At 38.3% G+C, this 19,905-nt stretch overlaps 1 protein-coding gene across 1 annotated transcript in view; it reads right to left on the bottom strand.

Annotated features, from left to right (window-relative positions):
- The window catches only part of DOK6 (docking protein 6), a 355,992-nt gene that overhangs the window by 138,187 nt on the left and 197,900 nt on the right, over window positions 1–19,905 (bottom strand). Inside the window, exon 4 of the mRNA XM_042962800.1 lies at window positions 16,355–16,474. Within this exon, the coding sequence (XP_042818734.1) occupies window positions 16,355–16,474 (120 nt within the window). The remainder of the gene's footprint in view (window positions 1–16,354; window positions 16,475–19,905) is intronic.

Raw genomic sequence — 19,905 nt, 5'->3', positions numbered from 1 at the left:
TGCTCAACTGACTGAGCCACCCAGGCACCCCAGATCACAGATGCAAGTTTCTAACATGAAGCAAAACATCATCTAGTGAGTAATAGAACACGACAGGATGATGAACTCTTTGACCAGTTTCTTGATAATTTCCATCTCGTAACATTGCAAACGGAAAATTGGTTTTAAAGGAAGAACCATACTAACAACAAACACATGTGCTCCCTTATAATTAATTGGAGTATTTTTTTAATGTTTACTTATTTTTGAGAGCAAGTACTGGTAGGGGAGGGGCAGAGAGAGAGGGGGTCAGAGGATCCAAAGCGGGCTCTGAGCTGACAGCAGAGAACCCAATGCGGGGCTTGAACTCATGAACCCAACCAAAAGATCCTGACCTGAGCTGAAGTCGGATGCTCAACCGCTGAGCCACCCAGGTGCCCCTGGAGTATTCTTTAAAATATAGGCTTTTGGAATGTAGGTATTAAATAATTTTGTGCGTCTAGCACATAGTGAACATTCAGCTCATTGTGGCTGCCTGAACACAAAATGCATCTTTTGCATGTCAGTTACTTAGACTAAATTTGGGAAATGTCTATTGGATGTCAATTCATTCCTTTTTTTTCAAAGAAGGATTCTGATAAGTTTTAATTGTTAGCTGATTGCAGGACACTCATATCCTTTCTATCCATCCCACGTCTCCTGATACTTCAGAAGGTTGGGTCAAAAAAAGGACGGAACATGGAACTAAGTATTATGCCTAAATGTTTGGAAACCAAGAAATCTGTAAATATTAACACCCATCTGGTGTTCCACAGGGAGATGTTAAATTTTACAGTAACTTCAGCTAAGCAGGTGAGTGTGAGCTCCTAATCTTTTACCTTCTCTTCCTTTTAAATTCCAAGCATAGCTCAAAAGGAGAAGCCCCGCAAAAAGAAAAGAATTCTTTAGCTCTTTGGCGACATCACTAATTTTCTGAATTTCATTTCCAGGATCTTCCAGAGAGTAGAGGCTTATATATCTGTTGAAGTTCATTAGCGAAAATGTGTAGGTATTATTTAAATTAAATAGCTTGAAGAAAATTAATAATTACACCTAATATACATATAAAATAATTACATATATGTAAAAACTGATTTTGTCATGATTAGCAATAGCTGTAAATAATTGGCTAACTCATTTATAATTCTGGATTTCACTTAGTTGTTTGTATGAGCCAGTGATTCCTGAAAGTAACACTCACTCTATATGCAACTTACTGCTCAAGATAACTTTAAATATTTAAGGGAGAGAGAATTAAATTGTTTTTTTCCAAAATGTCACGTGATCAGAAAAGTCACTGTTTATGGAAAGCATTTGTTTAAATTAAATTTATTACTGCAGCTGGTTCATTAAAAGATCCAAACTTTGTCGTCTCATCAAATGCGGAAACGTATCTTGTCTTGTTGGTGACCTTTATCTTCCTTCTCACGTGGCCATCGTGAACAGCTGTAGCCCACATCTTGCAACCTGTCCTCAGACTTATCGTGGTGAGTTTGCATCTCCAAACTCTTGTCCCCCGAACTCTTTTGCGCACTGGTACCAGCCTGGGTGGGACGACCAGATTCTACAGCTCCATCACCACAGGCAAGTTGGGGGGTCCTTGTCCCAATCTGGCAAGCAATCCAAATTCTGTGAGTAGTTCTTTTGCTTCTCTGGTGCTTGGAGGGAGATGTGTTCCTCCTTGCTGCCCTCCTCCTGTGAAAGACCTTCAAAGACTCCTCTTCAATTAATCTTCCAGCCTAATCTTTAGAATTTCATGGTACTGTTCACCCATCAGCCACTGCTCTGGGGCTACGGAACATTTCTGAGACAGCAAGAAAGCCCCATTCTCTGCTCTAGAGTTAATAATTGTTACATAACAATTCAAAGCATGAAATTTTAATATTAGCACTAAATTAATAAGCAGTTCACTAAATATTATTTCGTCCCAGGACCAGAGCCATTGGTCTAATATTAAGCATCAATGAATAAATTCATTCAGAATCTGGCATCTGAGAAACTGACCATATGCTCTGGAGTGCGCAATTTATCACTACTCATCTCAGTTTGAAATCTAGGTTCACACCATTGTTTGAGGTAGTCTGCCTTGTTTTTAACAGTTATATGAAGTGTTAAGGAATTAAACAGAACCAGATATTACCCAGAAAATAATGAGATTTTTCAGTATCATTCTGAATTTTATATTCTTATCTCCAACTTTCCATAATATTGGGATATTGCAGTGGTCAGCCTTCAATTTCAGCAGCTTTAGAAATGGAGCCACACTGAGAAGGCAGATATGTGCACATTTAGACACATCCTGATATCCGTATAATGCAGATATAGCAGGAATGAAACAAAGCATGATTTATACTCATCGAGATGTGAAGAACTCTTCAGAAGTTGTGACTTCATTTTTACCACAGTGCTGAAATTTGTCAAAATGTATTTTATTACAATGTGGCAATAGTAATAAATTCAGGTGCCAGATGCCATCTGCTCAATGGCCGCTGTGAATTGGAACCTCTGTGTTTCTCCAATCAGTCGGCAGGACTTAAAACAACAGCCGTATTTTTAAATTCCCCAGCAATTAATTTAATTCCTTCTCCCCTTCCTTCCTTCCTTCCTTCCTTCCTTCCTTCCTTCCTTCCTTCCTTCCTTTTCTCCTCTCCTCTCCTCTCCTCTCCTCTCCTCTCCTCTCCTCTCCTCTCCTTCCCCTCCCCTCCTCTCTTTTTCTCTTTTCACAAAAAAATGACTGTTGACTGAATATTATCTACATTTCTGAGTAAATCATGTTCACTCTAATAAATACAGTAAGTCATTTTAAAAATAAAATAAATTCAACTGCTATTATACCTTCCAGAGGTCATCTCTGTTAAAGTAATAGTGTATCTTAACATATAAATAAGTTCACATACAATTGTAATTATACTGAATATAAAGTATTGAACCCTTTGAATTGTACTCACTAGTATAAGAATTTTCAGATGCTATTAAATATTCCTTGGGGACATAGTTTTTAATGAATACATAATATTCCATTGTATAACTATGCCGTATTTTATTTAAAATGATCTACTTAATGAATATTAAATTTATGCCAACTTTTGTCTAATATAAATTAGGCTACAGTAAAATAATCAACTTTTAGCTCAATCTGCTGAATGATTCAGTCATTTCATATTGAGTCATAGAGTTTACTTTATTCTTATATATAAATTTTGAGTCACTTTAATATCCTTAATTATTAACTTACATCGGGCCCTAACATCTGAATCATTATATTAAATGCCATAAACCCTTTCAAGAATGACCGTGCCAAATTGATTTCCAGAATTTCCTTACCGATATATATTCCAATTAAAATATCTATTTTATACATTCATTAATATAAGTGTCCTTTGCCAGAATTTTTTAAAACTGAGTTTACTGTTACTCATGTTGGTTGAGATGATTCTATATACTAGAAATTTTCTCTACCATGTTTACGATAACAACTTCATCTTCAGGTTTTCATCCATTTTGTTTATAATATTTACGTAAGCCCAGAAAGTGGAAAGTAGTTCCCTTTAAGTTTTCTAAAAAGTCCTTTGTTATTGGAAGAAACTCAATATTCTCCTACATTTTTCGTAGCAATTTTAGCATTTTATTTTTTATATTAACTGGTATACCGAAACATAATGAAATGTTCATATGTCACTTATGATGTCCTCTCAGTTTTGACAAAAGCACATTAAGGCACACAACTTTTCTGCTCTCCAGAATGTTCCCTTATGCCATGCCCCAGAAGCTACCACCAGTCTGATTTCTAACACTGTAGGTTATTTTTGCCTGTTCTGGTAGGTTCTTGTGAGCTAGGAACACCCAGCTTCAGCATATCACTAATTTATTCCCAGTTCGTGGCTTTCCATTTTTATTATTTCCTTTTTAATTATTTTCAGAGTTTATTTATTTATTTTAAGAGAGAGAGAGACAGAGAGAGTGAACCAGGGAGGGGTAGAGAAAGGGGGAGAGAGAAAGAATCCCAAGCAGGTTCCACAGAATCAGTGCAGAGCCCAACACATGGCTTGAACCCACAAACCATAAGATCATGATCTGAGTCAAAACGGAGAGTGGGATGATTAACTGACTGAGCCACCCAGGTGCACCATCTTTTTAAATTTTTTGATTATGCTTTTTTGGTGACCATAGGTTTAAATTTTGATGAAGCCCAAATTATTTCTTTTTACAGTTTGCTTTCGTTGTTTTATTTAAGAAATGTTGGCCTATCTCAAAGTTCCATTCATGTTAAATTGATATTTGAGTATAGTGTGAGGTGGGGGTTGAGGTTCATGATTTCCCATAGGGATATCCAGTCACTTCACTTATTAAGGAAATCTTCCTTCTCTCATTGCAATGAGCAATGAGCTTGGGAGAAAGGACTTTGGTGTCCTTGTAAAAAATTACTAATCCATATATGTATGGATCATTGTCTTTCTATTCTGTTCCATAGACTTCTTTGTCTATTGTCTGTCTTCATTGCTGTCAGTTGTAGTAAATTCCAAAATTTTCTAGAAAGGGTATCCATTCCAACTTGGTTTTGTCTTTTCAAGACAGTTTGGCTAGTCTTAGACCTTTCTGTTCCAAATGTATTTTGAAACTGTCCCATCAAGTTCTAAGAAAAATGCCTGGCTTCTAGGATTTTTACTGGCATTGTGTCAAATCTATAGGCTAATTTGGAGAGAACTGACTTCTTAACAATACTGACTACTGCAATCATAAACACAGTTTACCATCCCACTTATTTAGATATCTTTTAATTTCTCCCAGCAATATTTAATTTTCAGTGTAGAGGTCTGTTATATACTTTGCCAATTTTATCTCTGAGTATGTGATGGTTTTTGATGATACTGTAAATGATATTTTTCTTTTCATTTTGTAATTGCTCATTACTAATATATATGGGTGTATACATATATAATCTCTCTGTAATATTCATACATATACCCATATATACAAATTTTTGCGTGTTAATTTTTTATCCTGAAACATCACCAAGTTCACTTGGTTATAGCTGTTTTTCTCATCGATTCCTTAGGATTTTCCAGGTACACGACCTTAGCTCCTTATTCTTTGCCAATTTTTATGATTTTACTTTATTTTCTTGTCATATTACACAAGTCAGAACTTTAAGTAAAATATGTAGAATACTGAAAACAATTGGTGAGAGAGGATATCTTTGTCTTATTCTCAATCTTATGAGGAAAGCATTCAATATCTTTATCTTAAAAATTATATTTTCTGAATGATTTCATTGATGTCCTTCATCAGTTTGAGAAAGTCCCCTTCTATTCCTACATTTTCTGAGAGTTGTTTTCACAAATGAATATTGTATTTTATCAAATGCTTTTTAAGGCATCAATTATAATAATCATATAATTTATTAATATAGTGAAACATATTGATTGATTTTGGGAAATGTTTGCATTTCTGGCACATACCAATTTTGATCACAGTGTATTGTCTTATAACACTTTAGTATTCCTTTTCTAATTTTTAGAAGGATTTGTACTTATATGCATGAAAGATACTTGTCTGCAATTTTCTTTTCTTATATTGACTTTGCCTGGTTTTAGCATCTGGGTTACAGTAGCCTCATAAAATGAGTTGTGGAATAATCAGTCCTCTGTTTTCTGAAGAAGTCTGCATAGGACTGGTATTTCTTCTCCTTTAAATGCTGAATAGACTTCAACATTGCAACTTTGTGGGACTAGGGGTTGTGTATAGGAAGTTGTATAATAATAACTTTAATTCTTTAATTGATGTAAGGCTCTTTAGATTTTCTATTTTTTTCTTGAGTCAGTTTGGTAATTTGAATCTCTGTTAAGTGGTTCAAAATTAGATTATTTTTAACCCAACATGAGAAAGGCTACATTTTATCTAATTTTATTTTTAAAGTTTTTAAAAAATATCTATTTATTTATTTATTTATTCATTTATTTATTCGAGACAAATAAAGAGAGAGAGAGAGAGAGAGAGAGAGAGAGAGTGAGTGGGGGAGGGGCAGAGAGAAAGGGAGACACAGAATCTGAAACAGACTCCAAGCTCTGAGCTGTCAGCACAGAGCTGGAAACAGGGCTTGAACCCACCAATTGCAAGATCATGACCTGAGCCGAAGTCGGACAATCAACCAACTGAGCCACCCAGGTGCCCCTATTGTTAAAGTTTTTATTTATTTATTTTTAGAGGGAGATAGTGAGAGCGAGTAGGAGGAGCAGAGAGAGAGACAGAGAAAGAGAGAGAGACAGAGAGAGAATCCTAAGCAGGCTCCCCACTGCCAGCATGGAGCCCAAGGTGAGGCTCAAACTCATGAGTTGTGAGATCATGACCACCGCTGAAATCAAGAGTCAGATACTTAACTGACTGAGTCACCCAGATGCCCCAAAAGGCTACGTTTTAATAAAAAGTAACTTGTTAAAATTTATTATCAACTTATTGTCAAATTATTAATGCTTTATTTATATGGCCTTGTTTTATTTTGTATCGTTCCTAACCATTTCCTTTATTATTTTAAAAATATTTTTATCCAGTGATGTTCAAATATTTAAATTATAGATTAGATTTTATTTATGAATGCTATAATCAGAGATAATATTACTTTTTTACTTATGGCAGATGGAAATTAAAAACATTTCCCACAACACTTTTCCCTCCAGTTTTAACATCTGTTTTAATCTGAGCATTGGGAAAGATACTGTGACTACTGGAATTTTAAGTTGTGCTCAAAGAAAAATGTAGAGCTTTACAAAATCTATTAAGAAAGCAAAAAGCTGAAAATTAATGATCAAATATCCATTTCAAGAGATTTGAAAAAGAAGCTGCAAATAAACCCTAAACTGTGGAGCAACTCCTATGGCATGAGAGCAGAGATTAATACAATTTAAAACAATGAAAAGAGGTCTCCCAAATAGGTACATCTCTGATGATGCCGATTAAGAAAAAAAAAAAAAAAAAAAAGCCAAACGTAACTTATATGAAGTAAAAAGGGACTATCATTACAGTGTGGGCAGGTATTAAGAAGATGATTTAAGGATGTTGTGATTCAACTTATTCCAATAATTCTGAAACTTTGCAAGGAATGACTAAATCATAAAATCACTGGCAGATTCTTTTGAAGCTAATTATAGTCAAGTTTATACCCAAGTTTTCAAATTTTAGTGGACATTAGGATCACTGAGTTTGTTAAAATATAGACATGGGGCCAACATACCTTTGTCAGTATGGGTGGGGACCCAGAATTTTCTTGCTTACAATCCACCTGATATGAATGTGATGGAGATGCTCACTGGTGTCCCAGATACATACTGAGTTTCCTGCCAAGCACCTGGTTCCCATGCTGGGTTTTACTTAACCCTCACAACAATCCTATGAGACACATACTATCATGATCATTTTCAAGAGTAGGAAGCTGAGATTTAGAGAATTTCTGTAACTTGATCCTGGCCCCAGAACTTAGAAGTGGAATAGAACTCAATGATACACTGAATTTTCTTGGCTACTTTTGTTGATCAGGTTCCATGTTGGACTTTCACACTCTATGCTACTTTGTTTTACTGTGACAGGAAAAAGAAATGGTTCATTAAAACTTGACTCTATCAAAAAGTGAAAACCTTGATTTACTCAAGGCTGAGTAAATCAAGGTTTTCTTTTCTTTTGGGTGTGTACGTTTGTGTTTGTTTCCTGCCAAAGGAAGATTCATTTAATCTAATCTGTGGTCAAAGTTCAATCTTGGAGTGTCCTTGCCTCTTCATCTAGGCTGGATTGACAGTCACAGGAGTCCACAGAGGAAATGGGAGTCCCCTTATCTGGTTTGTATATACCCACATGCACGTGAAGTCCCATGACTCTACTTTCCTGTGATATGGCATCTTCTGCTCCCAGATCTTGTCAGAAGTCCAGTGTGGGCCCGCGGGAACTCGGGCACCCCTCCAGGCCACAATGAGTTTTGAGACAAGACTCTCTCTGTCTTCTTACACCTCTCTGGGCTCTGCTGACATCTCCCCACTATTCTTCCCATGCTTCTCATGAAGCCTAATATGGAAAATCAAATCCTAGCATTTACTCTTGAAGAAATATCCAATTGATATGCGGAGACATAAACATGTATCTCTGTCCACCCACACTCCCAGGAAAAGGGGGCAGGCAAGGCATTTACTTCTTCCTCACCATAAAACTTATTTTCAAAGTCACAAAACTTATTTTCTTCTGGCCTGCGGCTGGGAGATACCAGTAATTCTGGACTCATCATTCTCCCCTCAAAAGCTTCCTCTGTCACGTAACTACAAATGTTTTTGAAATTTGCATCTTTGTTCTCTGTGTGTACAGGGAATGTTTCCAGGGCCTAGGAAACAGGACAGAACTATCTTGGTGTCTCCATAGAGCAAGCATCTCACTTTGCAATGACGTGGTTATGATCTGACAAATGGATCATTGTGCTGAGGCAATGTGGTGCAGAAGCACCATAGAGCATCCTTAGTTCCCCTGAAGCACTTATTGCAAAACGAGGCAGAAACACATATGGCGTTGGCCTTTATTCCCTTGTAGTGCACGTCGAGGACCGCCAAATGGGGAAAGTGGTAGTTGTAACCAGGCTTGTTAATTATATACAGTGTCTCTATCCATCCAATAGTGAAATTAAAGCAATGCAGCACGAGGCTAGGCAAACAGTGTGGCCGCTGCCGGATTTGGTATCGCATTCAGGAATGTCGTCTTATCCCTTCTGGGGTGGCTCTTCCCATCACATTCGCCTTTCAGTTATAGATCGATAGTCACCTCTGCTGGCTATACTGGCATTTTCAAATGTTTTTCATTGATTGTAAGTTCCACATGTTACACATAGAAAGAGACACATAGGTAAACCAAGCTTGGGAAATGTTACAATATACAAAGTCAAACAAGATCTTTATTATAGAGCATCTCAAGCTTTGCTCCGTGAATGTATATTGTGACCATCATACAGACTTGGTATTAGTTTCCCTGGGCTGCCGTAGCAAAGTACCAGAAACTGGGTGGCTTAAGACATAAATTTAATATCTCATAGTTGTGGAGGCTATAAATCTGAAATCAAGGTGTTGGCAGCTCTAGTGGGGAGAATTCTTCTCACTTCCAGCTCCTGGTGTTTTGTGGCAATCTTTGACCTCCCTTGGCTTGTGGATGCATCGTGCCGGTTACGTGACTGTCTTCTTGCGTCTTTGCATCATCTTCCCTCTGTGCACATCTGTCCTCGTCCAAATTTCATCTTTTTATAAGGATATATTGTAGGTCCTATGGGATTAGGGTTTATTTTAATGACTTCATCTGAGTTCGGTTATCTTTGTAAAGTCCCTGTTCCTAATAAGGTCACGTTATAAGGTACTGAGGGCTAGGACTTCGATATATCTTATTTAGGGGAGAGGGCAATTCAATCCACCACAGTGTTATATAGTAGTAGAATTTCCTGGAACTCATTTTGGGAAATACTAGGGTATGTGGATGGCATTTTAGAAGTTCAAACATAAGTATGTCTAGGTTCTTTTCCCCATGCAAAAGCTGGTTTTGCTCAGGGTTATTCTATGGACAAAAAAATAAAATAAAATAAACTTGGAAAACTTTTCATTGCTGGTTATAAATAATATGTATAAGAGTGAATATGATATTCCAGATCACTTTTTAAAATTTTTTTTAATGTTTATTTATTTCTAAGACAGAGAGAGACAGAGCATGAGCAACAGAGGGGCAGAGAGAGAGAGGGAGACACAGAATCCCAAGCAGGCTCCAGGCTCTGAGCTGTCAGCACAGAGCCCGACGTGGGACTCGAACTCACAGACTGCGAGATTATGACCTGAGCCGAAGTCAGTCGCTCAACCCACTGAGCCACCCAGGCAACCCCCAGATAACTTCTGAAAAATTGGGGAAAGACTCTTAAAATAGGGAGAAGTGTATTGTTACTGTGGTCATTGCTTTGTCATTAACTGGTTGTTTTCCACATGAGAAAAGTCCTATAAATAAATATTTACAATTTGTAAATTGTAATTGTAATTAATTGTAAATTAATTAATTGTAATTAAATTGTAAATAACTGTAATTAATTATTATTATTTGTAATTACAAATAATTATACTCACAAATACTTACAAATTATACTTACAAATACTTACAAATATTTGTTCGTAATTGTAAGTAATTGTAATTGTAAGTAATTGTAATTTGTAATTGTAAGTAATTGTAATTAAATTGTAAATAAATACAATTTAATGATTGATGGGCATTAAGAATTTCAGACTTGCCTGGTTGATAAAGCTTGTCTGGGGGTATAAAAAATTAGTTAAAAAAAAAGAAGGTATGATCATACCTATACCACAGCATTTTCCTTTTATTTTTATTTTGGCATGTACTTACTATACTTCAGGTGGAAGATGGGATAATTTTTTTCTCAGTTCACTTCCTCTCCATATTAGATCGTAGGTTCTAACTCATGGCACGGCCTCGCAGGTGGAGTGTCCTGCTGGCCTCCTGACTTGGGTTGAGCCACAGGACTTGCTCTGGCCAGTGGAATATCCGTGGACATGACACGTTCAGAGGCTTAATTCGTGTGGCAGCTTTCGGCTTTCTTTCTTGCCCTATTGTTTTTTGTCTTGAGAACGTGCCTTGGGTCGCCATTAGTGTAAGGAGGATAAGAGACGTATGGAAAAGACATGGCCACCGCGTGAAGCCTGGAACCGACCTCAGCAGCAGCCCGCCTAAGTCAGCACAATCCTAGCCAACCCACCTGTACGTGAACGATAAAGATACACTTCCAGGTCCATGCTATTGAGATTCTGCGCAGCCAGTAACACAGTATTATTTTGAAAAGCAATGATCGATGCACCTTGTTTATAGGTTTGTCCCCCCTCACTACTCTGCGAGCTTCTTAAAAGCAATGACCATATTTTATATAATTCTACATTTCCTCAGCTTGGTTCTTGCATTTCATAGCCTCCGAAATGTCTGGTGGGTGAATACTGAACGACTAACTGACATACAAGCACGTCTGAGTGGAATATAAGAAGCACAGTCACTATGGCAACCCAGGTAAACAATTTAGCAACAACACTGGAATACTGCTTTGCTTCTGGGGGAAGGTTATACATATTCTTAGGCTAAAAGTAAAAGTTTGTACCAATTCTGGTCCATTCGTAAGCAGGAACCCTAGTTTCTACATAAAATCGAACCTTCAGATCTGACTCCCCGTTAATAGATGGCAAAGTCTAAGGTCACTCTTCCATTTTGTTCCTGATGGCGATCTCTTGCCTCAATAGCAAATGGGACATACCCTCTGAGTCCACTTTCAACAACAACTGCAGGAATTTCCCACAAGTGCATTGCTTCTTGTTTATGATGCTTGCTTCTGCTATAAAGGATTAATACATAACATCTGTCTTCTAGAATTGCTATTATGTATAGCGAATCCTTTATAAATAACCATTATTCTAACACCATACATTCTAAGGTCAGTGTAGGCAATCTTAAATAGAACCAAAAGACACGAAGATTCTAGAAGTCATAAGAATTTAAGGCTCAAAATGTCTACTTAATATGGACTTTCTTGAGGCAGTGTTATCTGAAATCTGAGAATGAGTGAGTGTGTGTGTGTGTGTGTGTGTGTTTACTTTCCCCTACACCACGTGGGATTCTGAGTCGATATGAAAACAGCTGACAGCACTAGATAAAGATGATTATAGCAAAGAATGTAATCAATAACCACTTTTATCTCCTCAACACACATTACACCTTTAAAAATTATTTGCACAAATGTTTATTCTTAGCTAGTCTCAGAGTAAATAAGGCCGTGCTGTGTGAAAAGTCAGAAAAACATTAGAGGAGAAGAAGCAGTTCTGAGTGTCAAAAGAAAAATGCTGTGGTCAAGACTGAGGAGTGAATCTTCCCTTGATGATAGGATACCACAGGATCACCACCGGCCACAATAATGTCATTTCTGACATCAATTCTGGAGGCATATGTATCTCATCTCTTTGGAGACATTTCAAGTTAAATCCAAGCACATTATTGATAAAATAGTAAAATGATGTCTCTGATGAAAAATAAATTGTATAATTTAGTACTAAAATGCCTTAGGAAGGAAACCTAAATCTTTAATGACAAATCGTTCAAATCTGTACATATTAATGTCCTCAAACATGTATTAGGAAAGGAAGAAAATTTTGTTTATTTTAGGAAGTGTTAAATGCTTGAAGAGTCTGGAATAGGGATTGTAAACCATGAAAGGACATTTTTTTTAAGTTTATTTATTTTGAGAGAAAGAGACAGCATGTGTGTGCAAGCAAGCAGGGGAGAGGGGTGGCCAGAGAGTGAGAAAGGGAGAGAGAGAGAGAGAGAGAGAGAGAGAACCCCAAGCAGTCTCCATGCTGTCAGCACAGAGCCCAACATGGGGCTCAAAGTCACAATCTGTGAGATCATGATCTGAGCTGAAATCTAGAGTCAGATGCTTATCGACTGAGCCAACCAGGTGCCCTGAAGGGACATTTTTATTTTATTTGTTTTATGTTTGTTTGTTTGTTTGTTTGTTTAGAGAGAGAGAGAGAGAGAGGATGAGAATGAGCCCGGAGGGGCAGAGACAGAGCGGGGACAGAGGATCCGAAGCAGGCTCTGTGCTGTCAGCGCAGGGCTCAACGTGGGGCTCCAACTCATAAACCATGAGATGATGACCTGAGCCTAAGTCAGACGCTTAATCAACTGAGCCACTGAGACACCCCCCGAAAGGGCAGTTTTAAAAAAGATTATTTTAAAAAGACTTTATTAGCTAGCTAAAACAATAAATACTTCCCCACACATAGTGAAATAAACACATGCATTGTCTTAAGAATACGTGTGTCCTGAACAATCTTGGGGCCCAAGGGAGGGGGTTGAAGTTGGCTGAGGAGCATTCTTTGTCTTTACCATGATAACTACTGGTATTTATTTCAAGGGGATCCTAAAATGGAATTAGCATATTATCATATTTGTAGGAAAGTCTGTTGATTAGGAAGTGAGAAAATCAGGGTATTCAAGTAACGAACTGTCAATCTGTGTGTGTGTGCGTGTGTGCGTGTGTGTGTGTGTGTGTGTTTCTCTCCCAGGCAGCAAGTGTGTGTGTATGTGTGTGTATGCATGTGTGTCTCCTGGAATTTTTTGAGCTAGCAATAGTAGAGCCTGTAATCCTGATATTCTGTCAAGATTTATGCTTTTCATCTTCTCTTGTGGTATGAATGACTATTTAAAAAAGTTTTAGCTAGCCCTCAATGGGCCAAGAACAGAGGAAAGGTGTTATTATCTAATCTTGAGAGACTTTAAAGGAAGGACATGCAGACTTGAGCCTAGAGCAGTGGCCATGTCTATGGCCTTGGGACTCAAAAAGAAAGTCATCCACGTGGAGGGTGATTTCTAGAAAAAGAAGACCTTTCCAACCATGAAGCTTCCTTTTAGCGTTGAACCCTAAAGAGTCTCAGTGACCATGAGAATGTGTGTGTGTGTGTGTGTGTGTGTGCTTAAGGAAGATTGCCGATTTCCTTATAGGGTATCACGTACTTAGGAGGTCATTTAAAAGAACCAAGTACTACCCTCTCTAACTAAATAATTGCTCATAAATTTCTAAAATGTATTTTTAAAAGCACGTTTCCCTTTGTATGAAGTTAGGCTTATTGAACAAAATAAAACTAAGAAACCCACTTAAGGCATTGAATGTTATTATAATTTCAATTCTTCAGTAAACACAGGAATTCTTTTTGATTTCTTTGTTTTTACTTGTACTTAAAAATACTTGTGCCTCTTTAAAATCGGATTAAGAATGAGAGTTAGTCTTTATTTTACATCACCTCGTTAAACCATCATGATTTTATTTTCACTCATTAGGAAACTAAAATCAGAAGTGTTAGTAACCTGTCTGAGCTCAGTGAAGGGTGTAGCCCGCATTCGACCATGGCCTGAGAAGTACACTTGGAAAGCTGTGACTGCTTGTGCTATATATCTCTGCAAATTACTCTGACATTATCATGAAATTAACAATAAAATCATAATAAGCCAAAGAAGCATATATCCACTATCTCCAATGGAAACCATATACAACCCCAAATCTTTATTTTAAATTTTTTTAACGTTTTATTTATTTTTGAGACAGAGAGAGAGAGAGAGAGAGTATGAACGGGGGAGGGGCAGAGAGAGAGGGAGACACAGAATCAGAAGCAGGCTCCAGGCTCTGAGCCATCAGCCCAGAGTCCGACACGGGGCTCGAACTCACAGACCGCGAGATCGTGACCTGAGCTGAAGTCGGACGCTTAACCGACTGAGCCACCCAGGCGCCCCCAACCCCAAATCTTTAAAGTAAAAGCATGCAACTCACACGAAATGAACCACCAGTGGTGCTCCCACCCACAGGGCCTAATTTAGCCGCTTTCTCCATAGTTCCTTTATGTAGTACTTGATGAATGTTTATTAGTAAGAATTTTTTCTTTCTTTCCTTAAATGGTGGATGAACACCATGCTTTAAGTAGCACAGTGTGGCTGTTGTGTATGTAGCTCAAGCTCTCAGGAAACCGATCAGGGAGACGAAATAAATCCAAGATAGTGTGGGAGAGAAACTGGAATATGAATTGGAAGCTGGAAGAGGGGCTGCAGAAACGCCTCTGTAGCTTCCTGAAAACCACCAGCACCGCCAAAAGTGCTGTGCCCACATATGTTCCTGGCCAATTAACAGGGGAGATCCATCTTTTCAGGCTAGCAACAAACAATAAATAATGGTTTTTAATGGGCTGCAAAGACAGTGATGGCTGTGAGCATATTATCAGTCATAAGATCATGATCACTAAGTGCTATCCTGTGCACTTGTACCTGTGCTACCTAATTTATAAACCACAGATCATTCCAGAATTTCTTTTTTCTAAGGTTCATTTATTTATTTTGGGTGGGAGGGGCAGAGAGAGAGGGAAAGCCCGCAGAGTCTGACACGGCGCTTGATCTCACAAACACGAGATCATGACCTGAGCCGAAATCAAGAGTCAGATGCTCAACCGACTGAGCCACCCAGGTGCCTCTACAGAATTTCTTTTTAATAATTAGTGTCACATTTCACCAAGTCTCTCAAGCTTTTTCAAAAACACTATCAAAAATTAGCAACATTGAAAAGTTTCTATTTTCACACTATGAGGTCATCTAGTGATGATTATAATTATTTTTAGAAATGAAGAAAGAGGAGAACGTTACATTATCCCAATTTCATTATTTAGAGGTGGTAGTCAAGAACATGCAGGGGCACCTGGTTGGGTCAGTTGGTTGAGCGCCGACTTTGGCTTGGGTCATGATTTCACAGTTTGTAAGTTCGAGCCCTGGGTCAGGCTCGCTGCTGTCAGCACAAAGCCCGATTCGGATCCTCTGTTCCCCTCTTCCTCTGCCCCTCCCCCCAACCTCTCTCAAAAATAAATACAGAATTAACAAAAAAGAACATGCAGTATAGATTCTTAAGAGACATCAAGAAATGCCTGTTAGGTTAGAGAACAGTGTAGTTAAGTAAGCAATGTATATCACATAAACCTCAATTTTGTAATGCCTCATATTTCATCCACTGTACCTACACATTTTCAGTATGCTATGGACTGAATTGTGCGTCCCTAAAATTCCTGTTGAAGCTCTACCCTCCAAGATGACAGTATTTAGAGACAGAATCTTTAGAAGTAATTAAGTTTAGATGAGCTCATGAAGGAGCTCCCCACGATGAGATTAGTACCCTGATAAGGAAAGTCCTGAGAGACCTTTCTCTTTCTCTCCCCCTTAGCCATAAGGGGGCACAGCAAGAAGATGGCTGTCTGCAAGTCTAACATAGGATCCTCACAGGAAACTGACCCCTCACCTTGGATTTCTAGCCTCCAGAACTCTAATTAATTCCTGTCGTTGAAGCCACCCAGTCTATGGCAGCCTCAGCTAAGACATGATGTTAGCCAAAGTCCCTACAATCTATTGATAAGTAGCAAGATAAACCCATTTGTTAACAGACTCAAAACCTACAATGACTCTCAGAGGAGATAATATGGAAATATTGTACATTCAAAAGCTAATATATATTGAGTTATTTATTAGTTGCTTATTTCGATACATCACAATGGCACAGAGCCACAAGTCAGGATGCCTGGGTTGTGCCTTAGTATTTTCTCCCAGTTGCCAGGCAACTTGGGAAAGCCTCTTACCAGCTCGGATGGATCAGTGTCCTTTCCTCGAATAATGATTGGTCTGAAAGATTCCTGAGGCCCTTTCCAGTCTCAGAGCTTGACAACCATGAGTGCACTTTAAATAACGGAAGGCCACTCACACTTACCATTCTGCTCTCTCTGTACTCCAGCTGCCAGAAGATCAGGCTCCCCAAGGCTGATGTCGTTCAGCCGTGTCCCCAGACACTCCATGCAGAGATGTTTGCACCATTCTTCAGCCTCCAGCTCTGAAAATGAGCACACACCATCAAAGTCAGAGAGCGCTTCACAGGGACGACACAAGAAGGCTATTTCCTGAACCATTTCCCTGGGTAGGTGGGAAGAGTTCAAACTCTGCCTTAAGAAAACAAAACAAAAGCTATATTCAAGGAGTGAAAAAAAAATCCCCACAGTTATTTCCCATGGGCTGACATGACAACATTATAAAGTGGTTTTAAATTATTTCAATGTACTTTCTCTTACTTACAAATAACAGTCAGAATATTTATTGTCTAGCATATATACATATGTATATATATCAATTTTATTAAAATCTAAGCTAGTTAACATACAGTGCAGTAATGGTTTCAGGAGTAGAATTTAGTGATTCATTACTTATATATAACCTCCAGGGCTCATCCCAACAAGTGCCTTCCTTAATGTCCATCCCCCATTTAGCCCTTTCCCCCACTCTACTCCCCTCCAGCAGCCCTCAAGTTTGTTCTCTGTGTTTAAGAGTCTCTTACGGTTTGCCTCCCTGTCTGTTGTTATTTTATTTTTCCTTCCCTTCCCTTATGTTCATCTGTTTTGTTTCTTAAATTCCACATATGAGTGAAATCATAGGATATTTATCTTTAAGATTGATTTAGTTTTTGGAGGGGGAGTACTTAGAAAACTTAATTAAATATAAAATAAAAATATATAAATGAATCTTTGAAAAATGTCAGATTAAAATAAACAAGAAGATGCTTTCCTGAAAGTGACTTAGATCTGCATGGGTTGAAGGTCTGATCCTTCATTCTGAACTGCAATGAATCAAAGATCAGCACAAGAATGTGAAAGCTTCTCTTTTGTAAACATCAAAAATTGTCCATCTTTGAAATAAAAATGGGATAGGATATTCAAAGTAACTTTCCCTTTTGGAGAACTCCAATTTATCTAAGATATTGGTTATCTTCCAACTTCTTTGTATTTGCAAGCTTCTTCTTTGCTTGAAACATTAGAACATCTTACACCTACACAGAATCTTATAGTATCTAACACTTTCACAAACATCAGTGAATTTGATTCTTACATAAGCCCTGTGTGGGTGAGGTGGGTAAGGGTTAGTGTTGCACCTGGGTCCCATATCACTGGTTGGCACCAAGATAGAACTGAAGCCCGGATCTTGTAGATACTATAATATGAAGAACTTGAGAATGGCTATGAGATTTAAAATTTGGGGCCAAGCCCCAAAATCGCTGCACAGAAATTGGGTGGGAACTTTCCATCGACACCTGCCTGGAGAAATTTTTGACTTTTCCATGTAGCATAAATCTGCACTAGAGCAGTTTAATATAGATTGCCTTCAAATCCGTTAGTCTCCGCAGATGACATTCCAACCTTTGCCTTGGCATTTTAAACTCCCCATAAAAAGTTACCTGTGACAGGTTTTCTTGACTCCAGGGGTTTGAATACCAACCGCTGTGCTCAACGGTCAACACCATCAAACCTGGGTGATGTTTCCTTCCTGTGCTTAGTCACTCTGCCTTAGCATCACAAACAGGTTTGATCAATGAGATGTCAGGCCAAATTTGTCATTTAGTTTTAGCTTTATCAAGACCACAAAATATTGTTAGAAAATAAAAAGAGCATGTAGTCTTGCACAGGGTACCGTTCTGATGAAAATAACAGTTCCCATGCTCTAGTCATGAAAGGTGTTTTCTTTTTTTATTTTTTTTTAAGTGTATTTATTCTGGGAGAAAGAGAGAGAAGACAGGGGGAGGGGCAGAGAGAGAGAGGGAGAGAGAATATCCCAAGCAGGCTCTGCACTGTCAGTGTGGAGCCCGATGTGGGGCTTGAACTCATGAAGCTGTAAGATCATGACCTGAGCTGAAATCAAGAGTTGGGACGCTTAACCCCCTGAGCCACGCAGACACCCCAGGTGTTTCCTTTACATTAGGTATGCTTTGCATATGTCAGGGACCATCCTCTCAGCAGTTCTACATGCCATCTACTAAGTCACAGAGGAAGTAGATCCTCTTGTGACCCTGACCTCTTGCTCAGGTGGAATTCAGAGCCTGGGTCTTGCTGTTTAGGCATCTCCTCAGGAACCTAGAAAATAATCCTTCCCAGTCACAAGGGCGCTAAAAAAAAAAAAAAAAAAAAAAAAAAAAAAAAAAAAAAAGGGCACTTGCTGAGGCTCATAGCTTTCCAAAAACAAAGTTTTTTTTCTAGTGAGGGAATTGCCAGCATTCCTGAAAAAAAAATTACAGAAGCAGCAACAGCATGCACTGGAAATGATTTTCATCAGACAGATGAGATTTGATTTGTAAAGTTTATAAATGTTTTGAAAACTTTTCTAACAACAAACCAAAATCCTAAGCCAATTTCTCTATGTCTCTAGAAATCCTTAACATTTCTGTTAAGGGAGACAATAGGACTATTTTCTTTCCCTTTTTACACTTTTATATCTTGAATATATCCCAGGACTCCACAATTTTAATTCATCAGTAAAATCACATGCAATTAACATCGGCATGATTCTATCTGATCCTATCTCCGGTACTCCACAGATGGAGTTGAGGATACCTAGTATGCTGTTTGGGATAAAAATAAAAATGTTAAATATGACAAACACCTTTGTGCCAGTGTTCCCTTTAAATACTAAGTCAGTGCATGCCCAGAGGTTAAAGAAATGTGTTATTCATTTCTGTTAGCTTTTTTTTCTTTGTCCTAGGATGTAATAAGACAAAGAAAACAACCATAGAGTAAAGGGCTTCTATGAAGCTAAAACTCTTCTCTCAAGTAGAACTCAATGTGGCATCTCTGTAAGAACCAGGGAGGTCTTGCAGGACAGAAATGGGAGGCATTCATGGGCTTCTGCCAGCAGGTAAAGATGTCTTTTGTGTCGAATCCTAAGAATTGCAATGCTTCAGCATTTTATTTTATTAAAAAAAATTTTTTTTGTAATGTTTATTTTTGAGAGAGAGAGACAGAGTATGAGCAGGGGAGGGGCAGGGAGAGAGGGAGACACAGAATCTGAAGCAGTTTCCAGGCTCCGAGCTGTCAGCACAGAGCCCAAAATGGGGCTTGAACTCACGGACCGCGAGATCATGACCTGAGCCAAAGTTGACGCTCAACCAACTGAGCCACCCAGGCGCCCCTGCTTCAGCATTTTAATAGTGTAGTAGCATATAGGAGTAGAAACAGTAAAAGTAATAGAGTACATATCACATTAAAAACAACTATAAACCATTTCAGAAAGAGAGAAACAGAGAGGGAGAAGAAAGGAGAGAGAGAGAGAGAGAGAGAGAGAGAGAGACACCCTTGAAATTCAGGTATCAGGAAAAGTTCACTTTTTTTTCTAACAGACATTTACTATGAACTCACTAGAAGCCCGGCACGGTGCTGGGGTTGCATGAAAAACACAGTCTCTGTTGTGTGTGATTCTAGAGTCTGGAAGTCGGGGGGCAGGTGC

This window comes from Panthera tigris, chromosome D3 (assembly GCF_018350195.1).
Source record: "Panthera tigris isolate Pti1 chromosome D3, P.tigris_Pti1_mat1.1, whole genome shotgun sequence".
Taxonomy (NCBI): Eukaryota; Metazoa; Chordata; class Mammalia; order Carnivora; family Felidae; genus Panthera; species Panthera tigris.
Note: the sequence above shows the minus strand (reverse complement) of the source record. Positions and strands in the feature narration are given on the sequence as shown.